General features: G+C 43.7%; 1 protein-coding gene across 7 annotated transcripts in view; it reads right to left on the reverse strand.

Annotated features, from left to right (window-relative positions):
• The window catches only part of ST8SIA5 (ST8 alpha-N-acetyl-neuraminide alpha-2,8-sialyltransferase 5), a 104,505-nt gene that overhangs the window by 6,429 nt on the left and 70,783 nt on the right, over positions 1-27,293 (reverse strand). For all 7 annotated transcript variants that reach the window (XM_039545099.1, XM_039545098.1, XM_039545096.1 and 4 more), the window contains 4 exons: positions 23,985-24,077; positions 15,044-15,130; positions 13,566-13,710; positions 6,170-6,282 (listed from right to left, as the gene is read on the reverse strand). In XM_039545099.1, the coding sequence (XP_039401033.1) occupies positions 6,170-6,282; positions 13,566-13,710; positions 15,044-15,130; positions 23,985-24,077 (438 nt within the window). The remainder of the gene's footprint in view (positions 1-6,169; positions 6,283-13,565; positions 13,711-15,043; positions 15,131-23,984; positions 24,078-27,293) is intronic.

The raw sequence follows: 27,293 nt of genomic DNA on the forward strand, positions 1-27,293 counted from the left end.
TGTGTATTTGGGGAAATGTGTTCCATTCACAAATTTAGTCCAGTTCCGTTGGAGGTAATCCATGCAATCTATAGGTGACAAAACCATTTGTTCCAAATATGACTGTGGTTCGAAATTTTCTCCAGAAATGTGCTGGGAGGAGGAAGGCTGTGGAGTTCTGCGTGTTTCCATGCAGTCATGGCAGGCTAAGCCATGTGCAAGCTAACGCAGCATCCTGTTGATTCCTGACCCAATCCTGGGTGCTGATAGCTACAAACTTTTCCTGAAGCAGGAATTCCAGATAGGTTGTCACATTTCGGGGAAGGGCGTATGTTCCAGGGCCACCAGCCCAGACCACTCATAGCTGTGCTCTTCATTCACTTTATGTCTGAATACTTCTGCTGCATACACTGCAGGCTTCCTATCAGCAGACTGGAATAACATCTCCCTTTGCCAGTCAGGCACCACAAGAACTGTTATGGCCTCCAAAATGTGAAAGGCCTGAAATAATAGAAAAAGCCCCTCACCACCTGCCCCCAAACCCAAGTAGTTTTGCAATTTTCTACAATAAAAAAATGCAGCTTTGCATCTTTAACTTACCATTGTGCCTGCAATTCTTTTGCTGCACAATTAACCAAGCTGTGTCCAGGAGCTTCTGCGGGCCGAAGCATCCTTCTCACAATATACTAAAGTTCCGTTTGTAAAAGTATCATTTTATGTCCTTGAAATTCCACAAAGATCTTTCCTGTGTTCCTGCAGGGAGCTATTTGAGACAATAACCCTCTACGCCTTGCCCTGTTCCAGGTCAATTGAACTCTAACGGCTGCAGCACCTCCACTGCTCACCCGCACTGCAGCACACGCCTGGGCCAATGTTCCTTCAGAGCCCATTCCATGAGGAAGCGTTTCCGTGACGAACTTATGGTTGAAGTTCTGGAGAGGGCCACAAGTAGTTCCCATGCCAAAGGCGAAGGGACCTGTGGCTAGAGGAAGGGCATGCTGCCAGGCGAAAGGCTCAGGCTGGCTGCACAGCTTGAGGACAGGGTTTTAGCATGGGAGTAGGCACTTGCTTCACAATTCCTGGAATAGAAAAGGTGGCTAAGGGAGGAGGACAGAGCTCAGCAGAAAGAACGGTTTGAGTGGCCCATCTTATTGACTGCAAGGGTAACAGCTCCTGCTATATCGTCTATGCCTGGCCTGAGTCCTCTGCGCACTGCCTGTGCTGCAGTCCAGAAGCAGCTTGAAAGACTCCATGGCTGGGTGGCCCAGGCAATCGGAACCCATGCGTGGTGTGGCTGGGCAGGGAAATGTTGTGCCCTGGAGCCCTCCATGTTGACCCCCTCCTCGTGTATGCCTCCACCTCCCTCCCACAGCACCAAGTGCACGGCCAACATGGAAAGAAGGGAAAAGAGAACAGAGGGTCAGGGAAAATGCCATGATTGGGGGGAGGGGTTCCTGTTATGTACGTGGTTTCACTGTTTGCACTTTTTCATGCACTTTGCGGGATGGAGGACTTGTTTCTGCAAGCTTCTGTTGTGACTGGTGTTTTGGTGTGGTGATGGCAGCTGGGAATGGGCGGATGTTGTACTTTTCTAAAACATGTTTATAATTAAAGCTTTTTTATTTCATCAAATAAGTTTATTTCTATCATTGCTTCACATGGTGCGATGCATATTCAAAATAATAAAGGTAAACACATGATCAGGACAATTAGGAATTTGTATGCAAAGACTATCCCTCAGCCCAGTTATCTATAGCCATTCATACTTCAATCACTTCCTTACATCAATCCATTCTTGAATAACCCTCTTCCCCCTATTTCATAAGTGGTATTGTCATTCATAATTCCACCCTTCTCTCCAAGCACCCCACCTCTCCTCACAATCAATAAGCCTCATACCCCCCACCAGACCCCACAAGCACATTCATAAAGGTATTATTTCCCCCGTTTCCATTGAACCATGCAAATCCATAACGTGGGAGCACAAAGCATCCCTGACTGCTGTTGTCTGGGTGTATCCAGCTCCAGCTGTAGTTGATGCACTTTCTGGCTGTGGGTACCAATTCAGCGGCCCGTCGCTGCCATAGGCCCATTCAGGGGGAAATGGCTCACCTCTGGCTTCACAGAGATTGTGAAGAGCACAGCAAGCCACAGTGAAGCAGACAGCATTGATGACACTGGCATCCAAATGGGTCTGTAGACATCTCGAACAGGATTTCAATCTGCCAAAAGCACATTCAGCCGCCATTCTACACCTGCTGAGAGTGTAATTAACCTATCTTTTGCCAGGGCCTCTCAATTCAGGGTACAGTTTCATAAGCCAAGGCAAAAGGAGGTATTGCAGGGTCCACCAGAATAATGAGGAGGACAGAAACTCCATTGATGATAATGTCATTTGGTGAGGATAGTGTCATTTGGTGGGAACAGCCTGTCCATGAATGTAGACTCCTGATTGCTGGAAAACCCCAGCATCTTGAGTTTTTCTAGTACAACCCATGCTGACGTTCATAAATCACCCTCTGGGGTCCACAAGATCCTGCATAACGATGGAGTAATACCCTTTGTGGTTTATGTACTCGTGTGCTCAAACTACGAGCACATGAATCCCATCAATGGTCCCAGTGCAGTTTGGAAACCCCATTCTCTCAAAGCCAGCAGTTACTTCAGGACTGCCACTTTGGGGTAACCCACATGCCTGATTGCCTCAGAAACCTCGATGGCCACTTTACCCACAGTTGACTTTCCAACACCAAACTGGTTTGCAACAGACCTGTAGCAGTCTGGGGTAGCCAGCTTCTAAATGGCAATAGCAACCAGCTTCTGGACCAGCAGGGGTGGCCTTATGCACGTGTCTTTATCCTGGAAGATCGGACAAGGGGCTTGCAAAGCTCCGGAAATGCAGCTTTCTTCATGTCAAAGTTCTGGACCCATGGCTGGTCATCCCAGGTCTGCATGACAATGTGATCCCACCAGCCTGTGCTTGTGGCCCTGCTCCAGAAGCTCCAGGCTACAGAGGGGGCACTAGAGGCTGTACAGCGTGTACTGAGAAGCAGTCAGTCAATTCGAGTCTGCCATGCTTGGTGCTCTGCCTCCTCTGCCTCCTCCTCTTCCTGCTCCCTTTATGGGTCAGAAGATGCCACCGAAATGGGCATCAGCATCTCATGGGAGTGCTGCCCGTTCCCTGACACAGGCGTGAAAACGCAAGCAAGAGAAGCTCTTCACAAAGTGTCTCCTCCATGTTGCTGGCTCGGGTAGCTGGAAGCCCACTGACCAAAATGACTGCTTGGCAAGATGTGTTGGCGGGTGGTTCAAACTTCCTGTAATGTGCATGGTGGATCGTCAAGTTTTCCCATAGTGCAACATGGTCAAAGGGCTAGCTAGAGCATCTGGGATTTGGTTGGTTTGACTCCAGCCTAGTTGCTGCAGTGTGGACGCCAGAGCCCCAGGTTCAAGCCTGTATTAGAAAATTCTTAACCTACCGTTAACAATCAGTGTAGACACTCATGCCCTGGGTTCTCTAACCCAGGGTCAGCTGACTTACGTCCCACTAACCCTGGGCTTACATTGTAGTGTAGACATACCCTAAGAGGCAGATTTTTTTTAACAGTATTGAGGAACGTAAAGAGGCAGATAGGTGCTTTTGAAAACCTCACCAGGACTCCATCTACCTCATTAGGCACCTAAGCACCTTTACAAATCTGGCCCTAAGTGCCCTGCTCAAGATCACACAGGAAGACTGTGTGGAGCAGGGAACTGGGCTCAGCAGTTCCAAGTCCTCCATTTCAAGGCACAATCTTCTAAAATTGAGGATTCTGCAATTAGACGTCTCATGTCGTTTCAATAAGATCTGAAGTTGTTTAACAAGACGGCAGTAATGACCCTTTGGAGGGAATGTATTTGAAGACAATTGTTCATACATTCATACTAGTGTCCATATCATTTCGGAGACTGACATCATTGTCTATCCTTCAGCCATGGTAGGATTGCTCCCTACGATATTTCTTCTGCTAGCATGTCCAGTCTAGTTTTAAATTTCTCTAGTAAGTTGGGTTCTACTAATTCCCTTGGCAGCTAAGTCCATAGCCTATTAGAACTCACTTTTAGGAAGATTCCCCAGATATTCGGCCTCAATTTTTAATTTTCTTAATTACCCAACTAGTAGCAAGTATCAGTGCAATACAGAAATACATTAGAGCAAATTCTATTTGTTGAATTAAAAAACATCTTATAAAAATAATGAAATCAGCTTAAACCAACAATATTTTTGGTGCAAGAATCATAAAATCATAAAATGTTGTGCAAGATCCTGCCAGGGATCTACTCCAAATGTGCCTGATGTGTTTCCATGTAGTTTTCCTATTTGGTCAGTAGGTGGAGCTAGGCAACAGCAACTGGTGATAAATGAAATTCCATATATAATCTAAAATAAAATCCATTGTGGTCTATATTTGTTTTCTAGAGGAGAAAAAATGGTTTCAAACCCTTCTAAACATAAACGTCCCTATCAGTGTTAAAACAGGCAGCAACATCATTACCACTGACTTCAGCAGCATTCTTTGGACTTCCTGCAATGTATTTTTGAGCAGTTTTTATGGCAAAATGAGATGATTATCATCCCACAGTGAAGCAATATGCCATCAGTTCAGGAAAATTTGCCTCTTCGGGACTGCACTTAAGAACATGCTTTACTTCAAAGTTGACATCAACAGAACTTAAATATGTGCTTAAAGTTAAGCACATGTGAAATGCTGTTCTGAACAGACTTCTGGATTTGAGCATTTGCATTTCTTAATCAGGGCCTATCTTCCTTCTAGACATCAAACCACTTTCTTTGTATGAGAATCCTAATATTACAGTTGTTTCCACTGAAATTCAGTCAAATTTTTTGACATGCTCTTTCTTTTGATTTGATCAAACTCTCAGGAACCTAATCATAGTATCAAAATAAACAACTTCCACTTTTTATCTTGATCCACTTCCATCTCTCTGGGCTGGTACAGGTCAATTACAGGCTATGGAAAGTCACTGTGTAACAGAAATGTCAACATTCTGAATGAGATCACAGGAAAAAAAGAGTCCAAAAAAGATTATTACAACTAAAAGTTGCATTATGCAGACACTAATGCTATGACTTCTGCTATACATGCTGCCATTCACCTACTCATGGTTGGCAATCTAAATTCATAACAAGATCCACTGCTTATTTCAATCAAAGTGACAGGAACAGTCTTGACCAATACAAATAGGTGGGACTCTGTATAAATTCAGTTTGGGTTACCTTGTCTCCAGAAAAAATAGAAACTAGCCTGAAAAGCCAAAGAAAATTACTAGAAGCACAAAGGAAAGGATTAAAAAGATCACAACTGTTTAGTTTAGTGAGGATACAAAAGGTGATATGACAAAGGTGTATTTAGTAATGAACAGTGAAAAGAAGACTCATAGGTTGTTCCTAATTATCCCTTGACACCCAATGAAATTAAAAGGCAATCAGCCAGAATCTGATCTCATTTTCACCAGTGCAAATCAGGGTAACTCACTGACTTTAATGTAACTAAGGTCAGAATCTGGTCCAATAAAGGTAAAAATGTAAAAAGAAATATTTTTATGCAACACAATAAAAAATCTGTGGAACTCACTGACACAAAATATAAGCCAGACAAAGAGTTTAATAGGATTCAAAGACATTGATCAGAGAGAGACAAGGTGGGTGAGATAAAATGTTCTCCTGGACTAACTTTTGCTGGGGGAAGAGACAGAGAGAGCTCTCAGAAGAGTGCCGTGTAGCTCGAAAGCTTGTCTCTGGCTCTTCCCCCAGAAGAAGATGGTCTAATAAAACACATCATCTCACTCACTTTGTCATCTTGAGACCAACATAGTTACAATACTAAAGACACCAATATGAATAATAAAAATAACCTCCTGAGTTACAATAAGGAGGATGTAAATGTATAGGGATATCCTTCTTCAGGACATAAACCAGTTACCCCCCCAGACATGTAATTTCATAATTGTCTATTAGGTAGGTTTTTCTCCTAAACGATCTGGCCATTGCCAGAAACAGGATAGTTCGTTAGCCGGACCATTTGTTCCATTTTGGCGATTCCTATATTCCAACATAAGAAAGAATAGATGTGTGAGCTTTTATTTAGTACTGTACAATGCTAAAAGAACTGTACTATAGGATGATTACCGAAATACGAAATCTGCACTGTCAATTTCCCGTCCACATCTGCTGTTCTTGAGAATCCCTCCATTCCCAACCACAGCACATTTCTTAAATTGGGAGCGATAGTACGGCATATCCTACAGCAAAACGAGAACAAACCGGTTACTTTCCTGTGACATGCACGTGGCAGCAGTTCCCTGTTCTGCAACTGTATCTGGAATGAAAATCAGATGGATGGAATAATAATAGGAAACTACCACTGGACCCTCCCTGGGGTCCAATAATCCCATGATACATGTTTATATGAACTGACATGACCATTCTCATGGTAGTTAGAGAGATGCTGTGAGAAACTGGTTCAGAAAAAAAAAAAGTAAGAACACCTGAACCTTTAGCCAATATCTAGAACTGAATGTGTAAGTTTCCATAATGTTAGAAATGTTCTTACACTTCTAAACTAGACCAGGTATCTCATGGGATCGGATATTTTGGCATGTAAAATCAGGACAGAAATATCATAAGAGCAGTGTTTTTTAGGCAATTTATAATATAATGCCTATGATAGAATGAATCTCTGATTTTGGTCCCCATCTGGAAACTAGAAGATTCAAGAGGTCTGGATAGTTCATAGAAAGGGAAAACATTTGGGATCTTTATCAGAACTGAACCTGGATTCTGGATATCTCTTCCTGTAATAACAGCATCGTAATTATTATTTACTAGAATAGAACCTCAGGGTTACGAACACCAGAGTAATAAACTGACCAGTCAACCGCACACCTTATTTGGAACTGGAAGTACACAATCAGGCAGCAGCAGCAGCAGCAGCAGCAGCAGCAGCAGCAGCAGCAGCACACACACACACACACACACACACACACACACACACACACACACACACACACACACACACACACACACACACACACACACAAAATAAAAGGCAAATACGGTACAGTACTGTGTTAAACATAAACTACTAAAAAAAAGGGAAAGTTTAAAAAAAAAGATATGACAAGAGAAGGAAACTGTTTCTGTGCTTGTGTCACATAAATTAAGATGGCTAAAAGCAGCATTTTTCTTCTGCATAGTAAAGTTTCAAAGCTGTATTAAGTCAATGTTCAGTTGTAAACTTTTGAAAGAACAATAACGTTTTGTTCAGAGTTACGACCATTTCAGAGTGACAAACAATCTCCATTCCCGAGGTTCTACTGTACTTGTACTGAGGCAGTGCCCAGAGGCCCTAATCAGGGACTGGGCCCCATTGTGCTAAGACCTCTACTGTCATAACACAAAGATGGCTTACAATTTAAGGCCCCGATCCTGCAAAGACTTATGCATCTGCTTCAGCTTAAACACTATGGCCAATTGAAATCAATGGAAGCAAGGAGCCTAAGTACCTTTGAGGATATGGGCCTATGAGTCATCCCACTGGAGTCAACACAACTATTCACAATGCATAAAGATATGCACATGCATAAGCCTTTGCAGGCTAAAAGCCTTTGCAGGCTTGATGTCTAAGCATCAAGCATCTCTTCTATATCCTAAAGGATAAAATTCTGCTCTCAGATGAATGTATGGAGCAGCCACTGAAGTTAATGAGAGTTATAATTACATATCCAAGGACAGAATTAGGCCCTTAGGATGTGAGAAGTGTGAGGCAAAGCTCAGGGGAGCTGACACCTTATGAATATGTAGAGATGTGCTTATATAAGCATGAGACTGCTTCTATTAGCACATACATATTTTATAAGTAATTTCATAATGAGAAATACATCCAGATGGAATAGTGATATAAAATGAATGTCTAGGTGATTATTTATAGTGCACTACACATGTTGCACATAAGGCATGAGGCTGAAGGACATACAACACAACTGTCCATCTCAGAAAAGCAATAACAACCCCATAGATGTGTGCTGCTGGGCTGTCTTGTTACTCTTATACAACAGAATTTCCTAGAAATTAGTGAATAATGGGAAAGGGTTTTGGTTAACATTTATCCAAATTCCAAAGTAAATTTGATTTGACTGTTTTCACTTTCTGCACATCTACAAGCCCTACTGATTACTCTCAAAATAAATAGAAATTTTTCAGCTCAGTATTCACTGAAAGATGACCACAAATTGTCCCTTAGATTGTAAAATGTGCAATTCACAATTTGTACTGTGCTGGTTAGTTACATAACTCACCTGGTATTATTGCTAATCCCAGAGGTGGTGGGGAGAGATAGCTCAGTGGTTTGAGCATTGGCCTGCTAAACCCATGGTTATGAGTTCAATCCTTGAGAGGGCCACTTAGGGATCTAGGGCAAAAATCAATACTTGGTCCTGCTGGTGAAGGTAGGGGGCTGGACTCAATGACCTTTCAAGGTCCCCTCTAGCTCTAGGAGATAGTAACCCAATAATAATAAGAGATATAACAAACCAACAGAGGCCCTGATTCAGCAGAGCACTTAAACACATGCTTAAATTTAAGCATATGCTTCATCCTCTTGATTTAATGGATTTAACCATGTTTAGAATTAAACATGTTCTGACATGCTCAGAGCAACAGCGAATGGATTACTCATGTGCCTAACTTTAAGCATGTGTTTAAGTGCTTGGCTAAAATGGAGCCATACTGGGTAAAAGTGAATCCTTCCTTATGCAGAGGTCCCGCACCGCACTTACGCACGACAGAAGTCTCATGTAAAGACTGTTCTGAGGGCATACTTGGAACTTAAACAGTGTTTAAACAGAACCAGATTTCAGACATGCAAAATTAAAAAGGTCATAGAGGGCTTTTTAACTAAGGTTCTCGGGAAAAGCCGACAGGAGCAGAAGAGCACATGGTTTGGACAGAGACATGCCCTTGGGAAGGATTTATTGAAGGGGATACTTAACATCCCAGCAAAGAAGAGAGGATAGAAGTTGATAAAGAAAGGGCAGCAACTGAACAGAAACAGTCAAACAAAGAGGAATCCCATTCAATTACATCACATGAAGGCAGACAAACTAAATACTGACAAATTGTATAAGTGCTTGTATACAAATGCAAGAAGTCTAAATACGAAGATGGGTAAACTTGAGTATCTAGTATTAAATGAGGATATTGATATAGTAGGCATCAGATACTTGGTGGAACGATGATAACCAATGGTACATGGTAATACAGGGTACAAAATACATAGGAATGAGAGTAGGTCATGCTGGTGGCAGTGGCACTATATCTGAAAGAAAGCATAGAGACAAATATAGTAAAAATCTTAAATGAATCAAATTGTACCATAGAATCTCTATGGACAGAAATTACATGCTTGAATAACAAGTGTATAGCAACAGGAATATACTACTGACCACCTGTCCAGGATGGTGACACTGATTGTGAAATCCTCAGGGAGATTACAGAGGCTATAAAAACACAAAACCCAATAATAATGGGGGATTTCAATTATCCCCATATTGACTGGGTACATGTCACCTCAGGAAAAGATGCAGAGTTAATATGTCTAGACACCATTAATGACTGATTCAATGGAGCTGCTAGTCCTGAAATCCACACAAAGGGAGGCAATTCTTGATTTAGTTCTAAGTGGCACACAGGATCTGGTACAAGAGGAGAATATAGCTGAAATGCTCAGGAAAAGTGACCATAATGTAATTAAATTTAACATCCTTATGGGGGGGGAAGATATCAAAGAAACCCACTACAGTAGCATTTAACTGCAAAAAGTTGAACTAGACAAAAATGAGGAAGCTAGTTAAAAGGAAATTCAAAGGAATAGTCACACAAGTGAAATGCCTATAAACTGCATGGAAACTATTTTAAAACACCATAATAGAGGCTCAAACTAAATATATACCCCAAATAAGAAAAAAAAACTGTAAGACAACCAAAAAAATACCAACACGGCTAAACAATGGAATAACAGAGGCAGTGAGAGAAGCATGAACCCTAGCCAGGGGCGGCTCCAGGCCCCAGCACGCCAAGCATGTGCTTGGGGCGGCATGCTGCGGGGGGTGCTCTGCCGGTCATCGGGAGGGCAGCAGGCGGCTCCGGTGGACCTCCCGCAGGCGTGCCTGCAGAGGGTCCGCTGGTCCCGCGGCTCCGGTGGTCCACCAAAGCCACCGGACCAGCAGACCCTCTGCAGTCCACCGGAGCCGCCTGCCGCCCTCCCGGCGACCAGCAGAGCGCCCCCTGCGGCATGCCACCCTGCTTGGGGCGGCAAAATGTCTAGAGCCGCCCCGACCCTAGCAAGTCAAAAAAGTATAATTAGGCAGACCAAAAAAAGAATTTGAAAGGCAAGTAGCAAAAAGACACAAAAACTAATAGCAATTATTTTTAAAATACATCAGAAGCAGTAAGCCTGCCAAACAACCACTGGGCCACTGGACAACCAAGGTGCAAAAGGAGCACTCAAGAAAGACAGGGCTGTTGCAGAGAAGCTAAATAAATTCTTTGCATTGGTCTTCACTGCAGAGGATGTGAGGGAGATCCCAACACCTGAGCCATTTTTTTTAGGTGACAAATCTGAGGAACTGTCCAAGATTGAGGCGTCAATAGAAGAGGCTGTGAAACAAACCTGGTGATAAATACATCACCAGGATGAGATGATATTCACCCAAGAGTTCTGAAGGAACTCAAATATGAAATTGCAGAACTACTAACTGTGGTATGTAACCTATTGCTTAAGCCTCTGTACCAGATGATTGGAGGACAGCTGATGTAACCTCAATTTAAAAAAAAAAAAAAAAAAGGCTCCAGAGGCAATCCTGGCAATTACAAGCCAATAAGCCTAACTTCAGTACCAGGCAAATTCGTTGAAACTATTGTAAAGAATAGAATTATTAGACACAAAGATGAACACAATATGTTGGAGAAGAGTCAACATGGCTTTTGAAAACTCCTCACCAATCCATTAGAATTCTCTGAGGGAGTCAGCAAGTACATGGACAAGGGTGGTTCAGTTGGCACATGGACTTTCAGAAAACCTTTGACAAGGTCCCACACCAAAGACTCTTAAGCAAAGTAAGCAGACATGGGATAAGAGGGAAGGTCCTCTCATGGATCAGTAACTGGTTAAAAGATAGGAAATACAAGGTTGGAATAAATGGTGAGTTTTCACAGTGGAGAGAGGTAAATAGCAGGGTCCCCAAAAAATCTGTATTGGGACCTGTTGTGCTGTTCAACATAGTCATAAATGATCTGGAAAAGGGAGTACACAGTGAGGTGGCAAAGTATGCAGGCAATACAAAATTACTCAAGATAGTTAAGTCCAAAGCCGAGTGGCGCAGAGTTACAAAAGGATCTCACAAAACTGAGAGACTGGACAACTGGAGTACTGTGTCCAGTTTTGGGCCCCACACTACAAAAAGGATGTGGAAAAATTGGAAAGAGTCCAGCGGAGGGCAACAAAAATGATTAGGGGCCTGGGATACGTGACCTACAAGGAGGGATAGCTCAGTGGTTTGAGCATTGGCCTGCTAAATCCAGGGTCGTGAGCTCAATCCTTGAGGGGGCCACTTAGGAATCTAGAGCAAAAATTAATACTTGGCCCTGCTAGTGAAGGCAGGGGGCTGGACTTGACCTTTCAAGGTCCCTTCCACTTCTATGAAATAGGCATATCTCTATATTAAAATGGGAGCTGCTGATAAGTGCAAAGTAAGCCTCTTGAAAAACATAATCCCAGCTGTACATATAAAATGATGGGGGTCTAAATTAGCTGTTACCATTCAAGAAAGACCTTAGAGTCATCATGGATAGTTCTCTGAACGCATCTGCTGAATGTGCAGCAGCAGTCAAAGGAGTTAACAGAATGTTATGAAAGGGATAGATAATATGACAGAAAAGATATATTAGAATTGGAAAAGGTACAGAGTTGGGCAACAAAAACAATTAGAGGTATGGAATAGCTTCCATATGAGGAGAGATTAAAAAGACTGGGACTGTTCAGCTTAGAAAAGAGATAACTAAGGGGTCTATAAAATCATGAAAGTGTGGAGAAAGTGAATAAGGAAGTGTTGTTTACTCCTTTACATCGCACAAGAACCAAGGATCATCTAATTAAATTAATGGGCAGTACGTTTAAAAGAAACAAAAGGAAATACTTCTTCATTCAACACACAGTCAACCTGTGGAACTTGTTGCCAGGGGATGTTGTGAAGGCCAAGATTATAACAGGGTTCAAAAAAGAACTAGATAAGTTCCTGGAGGATAGGTCCATCAATGGCTATAAGCCAAGATAGTCAGGGACACAACTTCATGGTGTGGGTGACCCTAAACCTCTGACTGCCAGAAGCTGGAACTGGACAACTGCAGATAGATCACTAGATAATTGTCCTGTTCTATTCCTTCCCACCAAAGCATCCGGTAGCAACCACTGTTGGAAGAATGGATTCTACACTAGATGGGCCGCTGCTCTGACACCAGTGTGGCTATTCTTATGTTCTTATAACCTGGGGAGGGAATAAGCATTGGAGAGTAAAAGTGGTCTGGTGGCTATGAGGGAATAGCCTGGATTTGGGACTCAGGAGACCTGGATTCAATTCTTTGCTCCACCCACCACAGACTTCCTATAAGATCTCAGGCAAGTCTCTTAGGCCCAGATCCTCAAAGGTATTTACATGCCTAACACCCATCAAAATTATTGATTTCAATGGAAGTTAGGCATCCAAATATTTTGAGGAACTGTGTTTCAGAGCCTATCTGTTAAATGGGGATAATAGCACTGCTTTACCTCACAGAGGTGTCGAGAAGATAAATACATTAAAGATTGTGTGGTACTTGGATACGATGATAATGGCAGCCATATAAGAACTTAAGATTAATATCGTGCTGGTCCTCTGCAAAGGGATGAGTTTCAGATATTTCCACAAACATACAGCTTGAAATTCGAGATGTGTGGGTTTGTTACATAATTCACAGTCACCATCACATAAATTAGTTTCTGCTCTTAAATTTCAGTGTGCACTGAGAATTGTACGTTGGGTTGTAATGTTCTTCAGGTCAAGGATTATTTGCTGAAGAAATTTGTGTATAAATTCTAATAAATACATTTGAGAATTCTGCAACATGTTCACAACCTGCAAACAGAAAGAAGGTAAAAATCACCGAGTTCTCAAATTCTCATGTCCTTGTTGAGTTTTGGTCACTGAGCTTCATTATATGCTGATTTCTAAAGCCATTTCACTAGCCAGTTAACATGTGGTCAGTAAATTCTGCAGTCAAAAGTATACACATTGCCTGCCAGCTGGAGCAGATGACAACTAGACAGAGGAAAAAACAAATGGAATATCATATGGAAAATGAAGATGCAGGATCAAGGATGCTTGCAAAAATTTCAAAATGTTGGCTAAAGCTTGACTACTATATAAGACTTTGTCCAATGCAGCAGCTACAGTGTGAGGTTTTAGCAAATGGATGCAGACATGTAACACACCTTTGGAAACATTCTGAAGATTTCCTGATTGATATGGAAGATTCCACTAGTATCCACTTCATATTTCAATTTAGTTCCCAGGGGAGTATTTTTCTGTGTGGTGAACAGAAAAGCAGGGGCATTGCAACATCTTGACAACGTTGACCTGTCAAATGAACAATAGGTGAAGAAGTTTACATGAAGCAATAGCATGGAGTAAAGCTAAGAGTTACAATGAGAATTGAAACGGATAGAAACTGCTGTCCCAATGATGTTATGATTAATGTGCTACTATAACCATAGATTTCATATTAAGCTTAAATATACAGAGGAGTGAGTGCTGTGTTCCAAAATGGAGCCAATTTCTTAGTTCACATCTTTCATTTAATGCCTTTTCTACTTTTGTCTTTGCAACAGAAATCCTTGAATTACTCCCACTCTTATTCCAGAGCACATTTGTTTCTGAGCCATTGCCCATGTCTCTGATGCCTGTGCATCCACAGTGATAAATATATGTGCACAAAGCTAAAACAATGCTGTGGCATCATTCAGATATTGGCCCTACAGGACAGCATTCCAAAGCTGGGTTCTGAAATCACTGTAGATGAACTTCAGCAAGGATATAAGATAAGATAGAGTGTTCTAGGGACAAATGACAGAGGCCTCTGGATACCAGAACAGCAGCTGAGGAGGCCAGAGAATGGCAATTGAGAAGGGTAATAAGGAAAGATAATCAATGGAATACAGAACTAACTATCAAGATTTTCATTCTGATGTTTCTGAAGATTCTCGGCTGGTGTAAAGCAGTGTTACTACTGAAGATAGTGTAGCTGCAATCATTTACACCAGCTGAGAATTTGGTCAGCACCCTTGACGCAAGGAGCATCCTGATGAACTCTTGGTTTATGACTGGAGCACAGCACTAGGAGGCAGGACTCCAGTGTTCTGTTCTATGGTTGGTCATTGACTCACGGTGATCTTCCATAATCTCTCCAGGGCCCAGATTGTGCCTCCATCTCTCTTCTCCCTGAAACATGCTGGGGGGATCCTCAGCACAGATTTCCCCTCCTTCATAGGTAGGGTGACCAGATAGCAAGAGTGAAAAATCAGCACGGGGTGGGGCGGTAATAGGCACCTATATAAGAAAAAGCCCCAAATATCAGGACTGTACCTATAAACTCAGGACATCTGGTCACCCTAGAGGGGGGTGAGTCTTAGGTGCTTCTATAGCATTCTTCCACCCTCACACCATCCTGCTACCTGACCTTTTTAAAATTAACAATAGCCAAAACCTACTTAAATGCATTGGTCTCCCCGATCATAATGAATGGTAAAAAGTAACAGCCTCTTTTGATGTTTTACTTGCTCTTTCTATGATTCTATGATTCTTTAATAACCATTGATATGTGATTACATCACTCCTTTACAATCGATTACATTGAAACTCACCCCTGTTAGTTACTGGTAGCTATAATCTCATTAACAGAAACCCGTCTTACTTGAATATGTTGGCTTCTGTCACATTCATCTCCCATTTGCACATCTGTAGGCTCTTCCACCTGTCAAACAATTCAGTTTGCTTCACCCTAAAGACAAAACCAAAGACTTTTGAGTGCACTTTTATGAAATGAACTTTTCTCCATTCATAACACTGCACTGATGAGGGCCTGTAATGGTTATTTGGTAGGAAGAGACAGTTGGCCCACATGAATGCTCTCTGTGTAAAACCAAAATCCTTATGTATGACTAAAAGCACCCCTGTATTCACACCATAAACATTTTTGTAATAATCTTTGTGCAAAATATACCATGAGGTATCATTTAAAAACTAACACCACATGAATTGTCAGTATTCTTTTGTAATGTATGTACAAAATGCATACTAAGAGTTCTGAACAGAAACTGAAATTAGGACTACAACGTGTTTATCAGGCAAGTCTGGGGAGTGGGTAAACCAGTTTCTCAAAGACAAAAGACAAGCTGATGATGCTAGCCAGGTGTCAAAGTTGACTGGCAATTATGTGTCAAGTGGCCATTCTTTGCCAACAAAGCGGGGCAGGAAGAAAAAAGCGATCTGCATTTTGGCAAACAACATAGAACCTTCTTCACCACAAGACTCCATGTCTCCTTCCTTTTAGCTGGAATGAACTTTATCTAGGGGTAACCCTCAGGAAAATGCTTTGCAAAGGGTGACTGGACTATAAACAGGGTCGGCTCCAGCTTTTTTGCCACCCCAAGCAGCAAAGAAAAAAAAAAGAAAAACCCAATTGAGCTGCCGCCAAAGAGGAAGAGACGGTGTGAAGGACCCACCACCGAATTGCCGCCGAAGACTGAAGCAGAGCGCTTAAGCTGCCACCGAAGTGCCGCCCCAATAACGGATGGACTGCCGCCCCTTTCTATTGGCCACCCCAGGCACCTGCTTCCTTCGCTGGTGCCTGGAGCCAGCCCTGACTATCAAAGTGAGGGGCAAAACCACCCCAGGTTATTACTCTTTCACTTAACAAGACAAAGAAACCAGCTCTTTGACTTTGAGGGGAGGTCTGACCTGAGAATTTGGTCAGCCATGTTGCTGGGAACACGTGGTAAAGATTTTACCTTGAACCAAGTCTACTTTGTCAAGTTTTGGCTGCTAGGAAGCACTTTATCTTTATTTCTCTTGTAACCATTTCTGCGTTAATGGCTGATACTTGGACTCACTTAAAATCTCTCTTTAAATGAACTTGTTTCATTTTTAATCTAAAAAAATCCAGTGTTGTGTGTAAACTGAACTGTTTGGTAACACCAGTTAAGAGTAGAAAACTGTTGACTATTGACCCTTTACAGGGCAAAGGACCTTTAATATCTGAACTGCCCAGGAGAGGGCTGAGCAGTGCAGAACACACACATTTTGGAGGAAATTAGGGACTGGGAGTATGTTGGGGTCACCCTGCAAGTAGTAACCAAGGTTGCTGGAAGCCAGAATGCAACTCTAATGTTGCTGACAGGCTGCTGGGATCAGAGGTGTTAGACCAGGGCTACTGTTACACACAGACACTCAGAGTGTGACCTGCTTGCTGGCAGGCTGCTTGTGAGTGACCCAAGGTGGGAGCTACAACAGCAAAGCATGGTGAGGCACAACCCCCCTCGCTGGTCTGGGTTGCACCCTGGAATGGGACGCTTACTGTTATTATTTCTACTACAGTAGTGCCTACAGGGCCCCAGCCAGGATTTGGGCTCCGTTGTGCTAGGTGCTGTACAAACACATTCCCTGCCCCAAAGAACTTACAATCTGAATAGATAAGGCAGGCAAAGAGCAAGAGAGGAAAGAGAGGCACAAAGAAGTGAAGTGACTTGCATAAGGTCATGCAGAAGTCAGTAACACAGACAGGTACAGTCCAGAACTGTCCAAGTCCAGTGTCCTGTCCACTAGACCACAAATGTTATACACTGACATTAAAGACAGACCCTGAAGTCTGATTAAGTAGTGGCAGTTAATGTCGCAGTTAATGACACACATCCTATTTATGCCTGTTTCTCTTTTAATCACACTTATACTTTCAGATTCTCTTCCTTCGATTCTGAAAGAAACCTGAACGTTTAAAAAACAAGGTGATCTCTTGTGTGTGATCTTTCTGGATTCCATTTGGTAATGACGGCTAATTTATGGACCCACAGAGATTAGATCTGGAAAAGATTTGGGCTGGGAACTTCAATGGGCCTAAGGGAATTTGGTGCCCAGTTTCTTTAGGCCCCTTTGAAAATCCCATTCTCAAAGTATAAAGCCTCAAGTTCTCCTCTAAGGCCTTGTCCACACTAGGAATTTCAGCCATCGGCGTAGCTGCACCTCTGCAAACCCCTAGTGTACATGTAAAGCCACTATAAACTGTGATTTCTACCCCTGCAATGTAACCCTGCTTGAAACTGGGAGAACAAATTATTGATTGTTTATCTTGCTGTAGCATCTAGGAGGCCAGTCATAAAGCAGGACGCTTTGAGCTAGGCATTGTACAAACACAGAGCACAAAGAGGACCCCTGTCCCAAACAGCTTCAGTCTAAGGGTACGTCCAGACTACCTGCCAGGATCAGTGAGTAGTGATCAATCTATCGGGGAACGATATATTGCATCTCGTCTAGACGCGATATATCGATCCCCGAACGCACTCCCGTAGACGCCAGAACTCCACCAGGGCGAGCAGCAGAAGCGGAGTCGACAGGAGGAGCCACAACCATTGATCCCGCGCCGTGAGGACGGGAGGTAAGTCTAAATAAGATACGTCAACCCCAGCTACGCTATTCCTGTAGCTGAAGTTGCGTATCTTAGGCCACGTCTATACTTACCGTCCGGGTCGACGCGGCGAGTTCGACTTCTCGGAGTTCGAACTATCGCGTCTGATCTAGACGCGATAGTTCGAACCCCGGAAGCGCTAGTTCGAACTCCGGTACTCCACCGCGGCAGGAGGAGTTGCCGGAGTCGACCTTGGAGCCGCGGAGTTCGCTTCGGCGTCTGATGGGTAAGTTATTCGAACTAGGGTAGTTCGAATTCAGCTACGTTATTCACGTAGCTGAATTCGCGTACCCTAGTTCGAATTAGGGGCTGTGTGTAGACCAGGGCTTACATCCACCTCCCCAGTGTAGACCAGACCTAAGTAAGCTATCCTGATGCTAAATAAAACTGATAGATGTCTTGCTTATCTATGCTAAGACTAGGTCTACACTGGAGCTGGAAGCTGTGATTCCCAGCTTGCGTAGACAGATCCGCACTGGTTGTACTTGACCTAGAACCTAAAAACAGCACTGTGCACGTGACTGCATGGGCGATGGTTTGGGTTAGCCGCTCAAGTACGTACACGGGGCCAGGTAGGACTGTACTTGGGGCAGCTAGCCTGAGGAGCTGCCTGTGCCACCACAGACACACTCCTACTCTTAGACACTAGCTCAAGCACAGCTAGCATGGGTAAGTCTACGCGAGCTGGGAATCACACCTCCCCGCTCAAATGTAGATGTACCCGCAGCAATGCACTGGGATAGCTACACTGGTGGCTGGCCACTGATGGCTGTAACCAGAGCATATCCTCAGTGCAGGCAATGCCTAAGACCTGACAACTACTCTTGAAGTTAATAGGAAAAGTCCCCGTTGACATCAAGGGAGGTTGGATCAAGCCCCTAGTGCACCTCTTCCAGTTAAAGATTTTTCCCAGCTGTATTTTTTGCTAGTGCTTTGTCCACTCTAGTTTTGGTCTTCAGTGATGGGCCTCTCTCCACTGCCCTTAGAGAAATTATTCCAGACATGCATCCAACAAAGTGGGTATTCACCTACGAAAGCTCATGCTCCAATACGTCTGTTAGTCTATAAGGTGCCACAGGACTCTTTGCTGCTATTCCACAGTCAACATTCGGATGAATTTTTTTTCTGATATCCAGCCTCAATTTTCCTTTGCTTGTGGATGTACTGTAACACATACTTTCTGCCTCACAACCCAGCTTCTCTGCCGCCTGTACCTCCACCGCAGCCATAATCCTGTGTGTGGCATATTAGCCTGCAGCTGTGGAGGTCATAGCCTCACCATTATGGCAACTCTGCAGACTTCAATAAGGAAAAGAAAAAGAGCTTTCATCGGGGAAACCAAGAGAAAATGTACTTAAGAGTGGGAAAGTTCTTACTGCTCAGTTATTTCATGGAGCAGAACATAAAATAGCCTTCTGCTAAGAGTCTGAGCCAGACTGGTCTGTAGATTTGACATTAGAAGATTGTCTTTCATATCTTCTGGGGAAAGGAAGAGGACTTCAATGGTCAGCATCATGGGACTACCTTAAAGCTCTACAAGTTGCTCCTACCTACCTAGACGAGTGTGTGTGTGATCTTTAGTACCTGGCACCTAGATACACCTCTACTCCGATATAACGCTGTCCTCGGGAGCCAAAAAATCTTACCGCATTATAGGTGAAACCGCGTTATATTGAACTTGCTTTGATCCACCGGAGTGCGCAGCCCTGCCTCCCCAGAGCACTGCTTTACCGTGTTATATCCGAATTTGTGTTATATCGGGTCGCGTTATATCGGGGTAGAGGTGTATCATGGTGCCTGGGAATTCACAAATATCTAGGTAGAATGGATATGTGATGTCCCTTTTTGGACTTTGATGAAGTTTGAGGTCTCTTTGAGGCTGCTGGATCTTGGTGCATTCTCTTTGGGTTTGAGGGGTTTGAATGCTCCCTATGCTGGTTTTCAATAAAATAACAAGGGTCTTTTAAGAACAGCTTTATATTTCACACTGGTGTAATTTAGGGCTTTCCAGAGTAGGGAAGTCACTCTTAAAGAACTAGGTCATACTGTACCTTCTGTAGCCAATCGGAGCATGCTAATTTGGAAATCTTCCATTATCCCTGAGGGATAACTAAGGGGAAAAGAATATTCCACATGCACATTAGAAGAACCCAGCGTGGCAAACAGAGCTTTGCTATGTTAAACAGCTTATGGTACCACCATAATACAAATAATTTATAACTGCACATCCAAGGCTAATTCTATCCCATTAAATTGGAATGCCACTGGATAAGCTACAGAGAGGTGATTTTCTCTATGCCCCGCAATCAATATAAGAGAACACGATTCCAGCACGCACCCTGGCAAGATGTTCCTATTCTCACTATTTATTTTTAAGCATTGTGAGTCAGCAAACTGGACAAAGTTGCTATGCCTATGTCCTTTATCCAGTGCCAGTTACAGGGGAAAAGGCAGCAGCCAGCTTTGCTATCTCTACAGTGGGGGAGGTGTATGTCCAAGATTCATGCAGAGCTGTAGCAGCAAAGTGCTGTTGCTATTGCTTTAGATGGCTGTTTTCATCAATACTTTGCACATCTAGAGCAACTTTTCATCTGAAAATCTCAAAGCGCTTTACAAACAATAATTAGGCCTATGAGTAGGTCTGTGTTATCACTGAGGCTCTAAGCACCCGGAGGCAGAAACTTTGTCTTTTATGCCTGTCTATAAAGTAACTACCACCTGGCGCTATCCAAATAATAAGTAACTACAATCCCCAGTTTCCAACCTGAGGCAGAGGGGTTAAACATCTTGCTCAAGATCACACGCTAAGTCAGTGGCAGATCTGAGAACAGAGCCCCTGAATCCTAATTCCAAGTTACCCTGCCCTAACCCCTAGAGAACCCAGGCCCCTCGGACAAATAACTGATAAATGAGTGGCTGAGCTGTAGGGAAATTCCTCCCACGTAGGCCTACTGCTGCAATGGCTAAAATATATATCTATATCTATATATCTTTTATGGACCAGCCGCAGGTTTTTCTTTGAAGCCACGACAAGTGCGAGATTGACTCCAGTAAATCCCACGGAATGTTCAGATAGCAACCAAGTCTGCAGGTCCTGCTCATCCTTTGCTTGAGATTCTCAGCTGAATGCCTGCCTGGGGCTGGAATATGCTATGGATGGAGGCATGGGCGGTGGGTATCACAGGCCAGGGGAACCCGCCCACGCCCTGCCTGGAGGCCCCCTCCTGCTTCCCACTCTTCCCTCGTGGCCCCAGCCCAGGCTGCTTCTCATCCCGGAAGCAGGCAGGGGCAGGAGCAGGAGCAGTCCAGCTGGCTGGTGGCCCGGGACTTGGCTGGTGTGGGTGCTCGAGCTGCCTGTTTAGCATCTGGGGGCTCTGGGGAGAACTGGCCGGTGCAGCCCAGGGCTGGCGGCGGCTGGGGCCGGCCAGTGAGCCAGGACTCGGGGTGGCTGGTGTGGGACTCCTCCAGCCGTGGTGGGGCACTCGGGGCTGGGGAGGGGGACAGGGCCTCAGGCAGAAGGGGCGGGGTCAGGGGCTAGCCTTCCCGAATGGGCGGTTCATACGCCACCCATGGATGGAGGCATTTTGTCCAGGATCATGTGTTAAAGGCCAAATGTGATACATGTCAGAAAGCATGAAAGATAGAAGGTAGGGGAAAAACTGTCCTTATAACTATGCCCATTACAGACACTCCCCTTAAGAGGGTAGCAATGGGCCACACAGGACCACCAAGAGTGCCAACATATTTCCTTACATAAAGAATGCAAACTGCAGAGTTTGGCATGGACCTGCCTATCACACTACTGAAAGCATGCCAGAAATATCCAAAGAGTAGCGTGTGTTGGGTTCCTCCTCCTTTCCTGTCCCTTCCTCATCTGATCTGCCAGCCAGAATTTTATCTTGTCTTTGTCTTGTCTTAGAACAAAAGCTCTTCAAGGCCCTGATTCAGCAAAGCACTTGCGCACATGCTTAATTTTAAGTGCACAAGTGGTCTCATTGAAGTAAATGAAATTTAAGCACATGCTTAACTACTTAGCTGAATTGGGGCCCAGGACAGGAAACATGTCTTGATCTGCGTTTAACAATAATAATACCTTGCTCTTTCATAGTGATTTTCATCAGTAGATCGCAAAGGGCTTTACAAAGGAGGTCAGTGTCATTATCCGCATTTTACAGGTGGAGAAACTGAGGCACAAAGAGTTGATGGTGTCCAGTTTGCAAATTAATTCCAGTTCTGCAGTTTCTCATTGAAGTCTGTTTTTGAAGTTTTTTCATTGAAGAATTGCCACTTTTAAGTCTATTATTGAGTGTCCAGGGAGACTGAAGTGTTCTCCTACTGTTTTTTTAATGTTACAATTCTTGATGTCTGATTTGTGTCCATTTATTTTTTTGCATAGAGATTGTCTGGTTTGGCCAATGTACTGGACACCATGACTGGGAGTGGCTGGGTCACTACAAAAAGCAATTTCCCCTCTGCTGATACTCACATCTTCTTGTCAACTGTTAGAAATGGGCGACGTCCACCTTGATTGCATTGGTCTCATTAGCACTACAAAAGTAATTTTCCCTCTTGATATTCACCTCTTTTTGTCAACTGTTGAGAATAGGCCACTTCCACCTTAATTGAATTGGCCTTGTTAGCACCGAACCCCCAACTTGGTAAGGCAACTCCCATCTTTTCATGTGCTGTTATATATATATACTGCTTACTGAATTTTTCACTCCATGCATCTGATGAAGTGGGTTTTAGCCCACGAAAGCTTATGCCCAAATAAATTTGCTAGTCTCTAAAGTGCCACAAGGACTCCTCGTTGTTTTTGCTGATACAGACTAACATGGCTACCACTCTGAAACTGTTCTCAAGGTGACACATTATTTTTAATAATAAATAATTGTTTAAACCAATATCTGGGCTGTTTTTCATTTACATGTGGAATCTCTCCAGGATTTGTTACAGTTTTGTAGAGAAGACTTTAAAGTTACTTCGTCTAGGTCAAACTCCTCTTCTCCATAGCTTAGAACTCAGTCACAGGGTATGTCTACTCTGCAGCTGGAGAGTGATTCTCAGTGTGGGTAGAAAGGCATGCATTAGAGCAGGGGTCGGCAACCTTCGGCACATGGCCCAGCAGGGTAATCCACTGGTGGGCTGTGAGACATTTTGTTTATGTTGACCAGCCACTGCTTCCCACAGCTCCCATTGGCCAGGAACAGCGAACCACGACCACTGGGAGCTGCAGGGGGCCGTGCCTGTAGATGGTCAATGTAAACAAAATATCTCGCGGCCTTCCAGCGGATTACCTGGATGGGCCGCGTGCCGAAGGCTGCCGACCCCTGCATTAGAGCTAGTGCACTAAACATAGCGGTGTAGCTAAAGATAGCTCAGGCAGCTGCCTGGGCTAGCTGCCCGAGAATGCACCTAGGCAGTCCAGGCAGGTTTGTACTCAAGAGGCTACACCCAACTACTTTTCTATTTTTAGTGTACTAGCTTGAGCAGAACTAGTGCTTGACTGCCTGCACTGGGAAGCGCGCTTCCAGCTGCTACATGGACAAATGTGGACCTATTGTGCAGTTGTTTCATGAGCACAACTCCCATGGATATCAATGGGAGTATGTGCTGAACATGTACTAAGGAGGCCTGTAGTGAAAATAAGGAATATGCACTGTGGACTGAAGAAGATCATTTTGTCCTCACATCAGTTATTATTTTACCTTTTTATTATGTTTTAAAACCCCTTTTCAGGGATGTATAATCCTCTTAGACAACTGATACATTTCCTGACGTCCCTGTGGGACCATACAAGACAGAATACTGATACTGCATTGATCAAATGACAGAATCGTGCTATGCTACTGAATTGTTTAAATTACTTGGCAAATAAAAACACACGATATGATCTCAGTAGAGGGCCCTGAACAGACTATTATAGATGAAAACATATGCTGCTTAAATTAATCAAATTCAGGCGGTGGCACTGAGCCTGGCCCAAAGCCCACTGAAATGAATGGAAAGAACCCCATTGCCTCCACTGGGGATCAAGTTCTTAATCCCCATTACTTTGACATGGAAGCTCAAAATCCCTGCTCCTTGGAGATGTGTCTTTGGCCCCCTCATTATACATGTGTTTGTAACCCGCCTGACAGGGCAACCATTTTATAAAGCAACTGCTCATACTTACATAGAGAGCACTTTCACCTCAATGATATCCTGTCTTAATTCCAGGCATTTGGTGGAGTTGTATTCAAAAGGCCCTTCATAAAACTCAAAGTACCTAAGGAAGAACAAGGACAAAAATAATAAAGGTTACAAAAAATATTGTTAGATTCTGAAATATAACTTTGTTTATCAAGGGAAGCACGCCTGAAGCCAATGCCAGTGTTCCCTGTCCCTTTTGGGACTGCAAGGTCTATGCCCCAGGATAGAGCAAAGTTATTACACAAAAGCAAAACACTGGTACCATCTGTGACTGCAAAATGCCAAGCGTCCCTGTCCCTTTAGAAACTCAAATGCTAATGGTCAGATTTTCAAGAGAGAGCTCCCACCACCACTTTCCAGTTAGCCAGTTTAAATAAGTGGCCAGGTTTTCAAAACTGCTCAGCGCCTGATTAGGCACCTAGGTGAAGTCACCATATTTTCAAGTGGTCAGTACCCAGCAGCTCCCACTAAAGACAAGGACAGCAGTGGGTTGCTGCTGGGTGCTGAGCACTTTTGAAAATCTGTCCCCCTTCATTTACAGGCCTGAATGGGCACAAAGCACTTTTTTAAGCTCTGCCCCGGTGTCTTTTCATAGGATGAAAGCTACAATTTCTACATGACAGGAATAGCATTCTGAGTTTGGTTCTTCTTGTCAATATCACAATTTTAAGCAGTTGACATTTTCTTTGGATTCCCCGCCCCCGCCTTAGTACATGTTTTTGATCTGAGATCCTTTTAATTTAGAAAACAAGGATTTAAATGGTAAGAAGTGGATTTAATCATTTAAGTGGATTTACTAATCTACATCACAAATAAGAGTAGACTGATAATCAAGTTTTTGATGAAAACACAGAAATGAAAACACAGCTTTCTCAGTTAAACCTACCTACACTATCTGTTGGGCTGGGATGAAAGGGCAAATTAAATTAAATTTCAGATATTCAAATTAGACACCAGAGGGAGCCCATGCTGTCTACGAAATTTAATGAAAACATACTGGAACTACCAAAGGCAGAATAATGATTTCAAACCAAGCTCCCTATCTGCCTAAATCTTTAAGTACCATTTCATCACTGCAAGTCAGTAAATCAAAATCATTTATCTTTTAGAAGACTCACTCTAGCCTAAACAGAAGTTATAGGCTTAATGCAGAAATTATTGGGGAAATACTATGGCCTGTGCTATGCACGAGGTCAGACTAGATGATTATAATGTTGTCTTCAGGCCTTAAATGCTATGAATCTATAACTACAGACTTAATTTACTATGCATTTTGTATTTTCCATAAGGAAGAAAAGTACAAGGGTTTTCCACTTTGTGGCCATATATTGTGAATACAACTGGAATGTGGGTTGGTTCCTAACACATTTTTAACATTATTTTTAAGTAAATTGGCATCAAAATAGTAAGTTTCCAATAACTGTTTCTTTGAAACATTCATGGAAAAAGTTACTTCTCTTGGTAGTTCAAGCAATCAGAAGCACCTTAAATTTTGGGAACCCATCTTGGGACATCCAATCTGAAGAAGTAATGAACACTCATAGCTCCAAAAGAAGGTAAGGGTGTCTAGGGCCTCACCTATATTCAAAGTTACACCAGTCTAACCATACATTGATTTAACAGTTGATTTGGTTAAACCAGTGCAAATCTTTTGTGGACACACTTAGATTTAAATCTGGCTCATGCCAATTTATCTTATCTCTATAAGGAATCAGTGTTGGTATCACATCTTTTTGGTCGCAGAACTATTATGCAGCTTCTCTTACCAGGCTGAGGCTGCAGTCAGGAAACACTACCAAGCCCCACCAGTTACTGCTGTTTTTGAAGCATAATGCAGTGCACTTCCACTGCATATAGACAGGCACAGGGACTGAGTATTAATGACACCTGGGTCATCTGTGGGATTTGGACCCAGTCCCTCTAGATCTAAAAAGCATGGCTCACTGCTGCTTAAGCAGTGGTTCTCAGCCAGGGGTCTGAGGCCCCCTGGAGGGGCCATGAGTAGGTTTTGGCGGGGGGAGCATGAAGCGGGGCCAGCATTAGACTTGCTGGGGCCCAGGGCTGAAAGCCAAAGCCCCACCATGTGGGGTTGAAGCCCAGGGCTCTGAGCCTACCACCCGGGAATGAAGCTAAAGCCTGAGCAACTTAGCTTCATGGGGGCACCTGTGGCATGAGGCCCCAGGCAATTGCCCTGCTTGCTACTCCCTAATGCAAGTCCTGGCTTTTATACCCAAAAAAACAATTGTGGCCATGGAGTTTTTATAGCATGTGGGGTGCTCTTTACATGGTCTGAGCACCAGAGGGAGACAATGAGCCAGACTGTACTCATGTACATACCGCAGAGTCCAGCCTGTCCTTGCAATGGCTATGAACGTGAGCCACCCCTCTCTCCCATTGGCCTCTGCCACCTGTTCTTTCCAGTCTCTCAACAATAATAAGAGATATACCTATCTCCTAGAACTGGAAAGATCAAGGAGTCCAGCCCCCTGCCTTCACTAGCAGGACCAAGTACTGATTTTTGGCCCTGATCCCTAAGTGGCCTCCTCAAGGATTGAACTCACAACCCTGGATTTAGCAGGCCAATGCTCAAGCCACTGAGCTATCCCTCCCCAAGCAATACTAGTAACCCAGTAAGGCAGGGTGAGTGATCAATGACAGTATTTTGCTGTAGTACAAAACAGCAACTATAAACTGCGGGCCTGACTCTCCTCTGACACTAGATTTTTCAGCAGCGCAGCTCCACTGAGTTCACTGGAGTCACTCCTTACTTAGACTGCTGTGAGCGAGAGGAGAGGGCAACCCTGAATGTGCCCATTTCACTCCACAGCTAGAGGATGAAACGCAACGCCATGCTAACGCCCACCACAAGGTAGGCACCACTCAATCCGTAGGGGCTTATGTGGGACACAAAGCGTGTGTAGACCTGGTGCTGGCCTTCTGCACAGGGGTGAGTATCACCCCGAATGAACAGAATATATAGTAAGTCCCTGGAGACTGAAAGAAATTGTTAAAATCCAGATGAACACTCTTCTTTCCATGCTGTTCTGTGTCCGTTTCCTAAATTAGAGAACCCCAGCTCCAATGTCAAACAGCTCACGTTACCATATGGTAATCCTGCAGGGGGAAAGGGGGAGCTGGCTTCCGTCAGAGAGGGAGATGGCACTTATGAGCTATGTATGAAATGTCCTGAGTCCCAGAGATCCCCCGGGGTCATTTCCTGTTTACACAAACAGCCAAGCCAGACAGTGAGAAGAGAAAGGATGTGTTATAAACCAAGGGGAATGGGGTGAGG

This window comes from Mauremys reevesii, linkage group 6 (assembly GCF_016161935.1).
Source record: "Mauremys reevesii isolate NIE-2019 linkage group 6, ASM1616193v1, whole genome shotgun sequence".
Classification (NCBI taxonomy): Eukaryota; Metazoa; Chordata; order Testudines; family Geoemydidae; genus Mauremys; species Mauremys reevesii.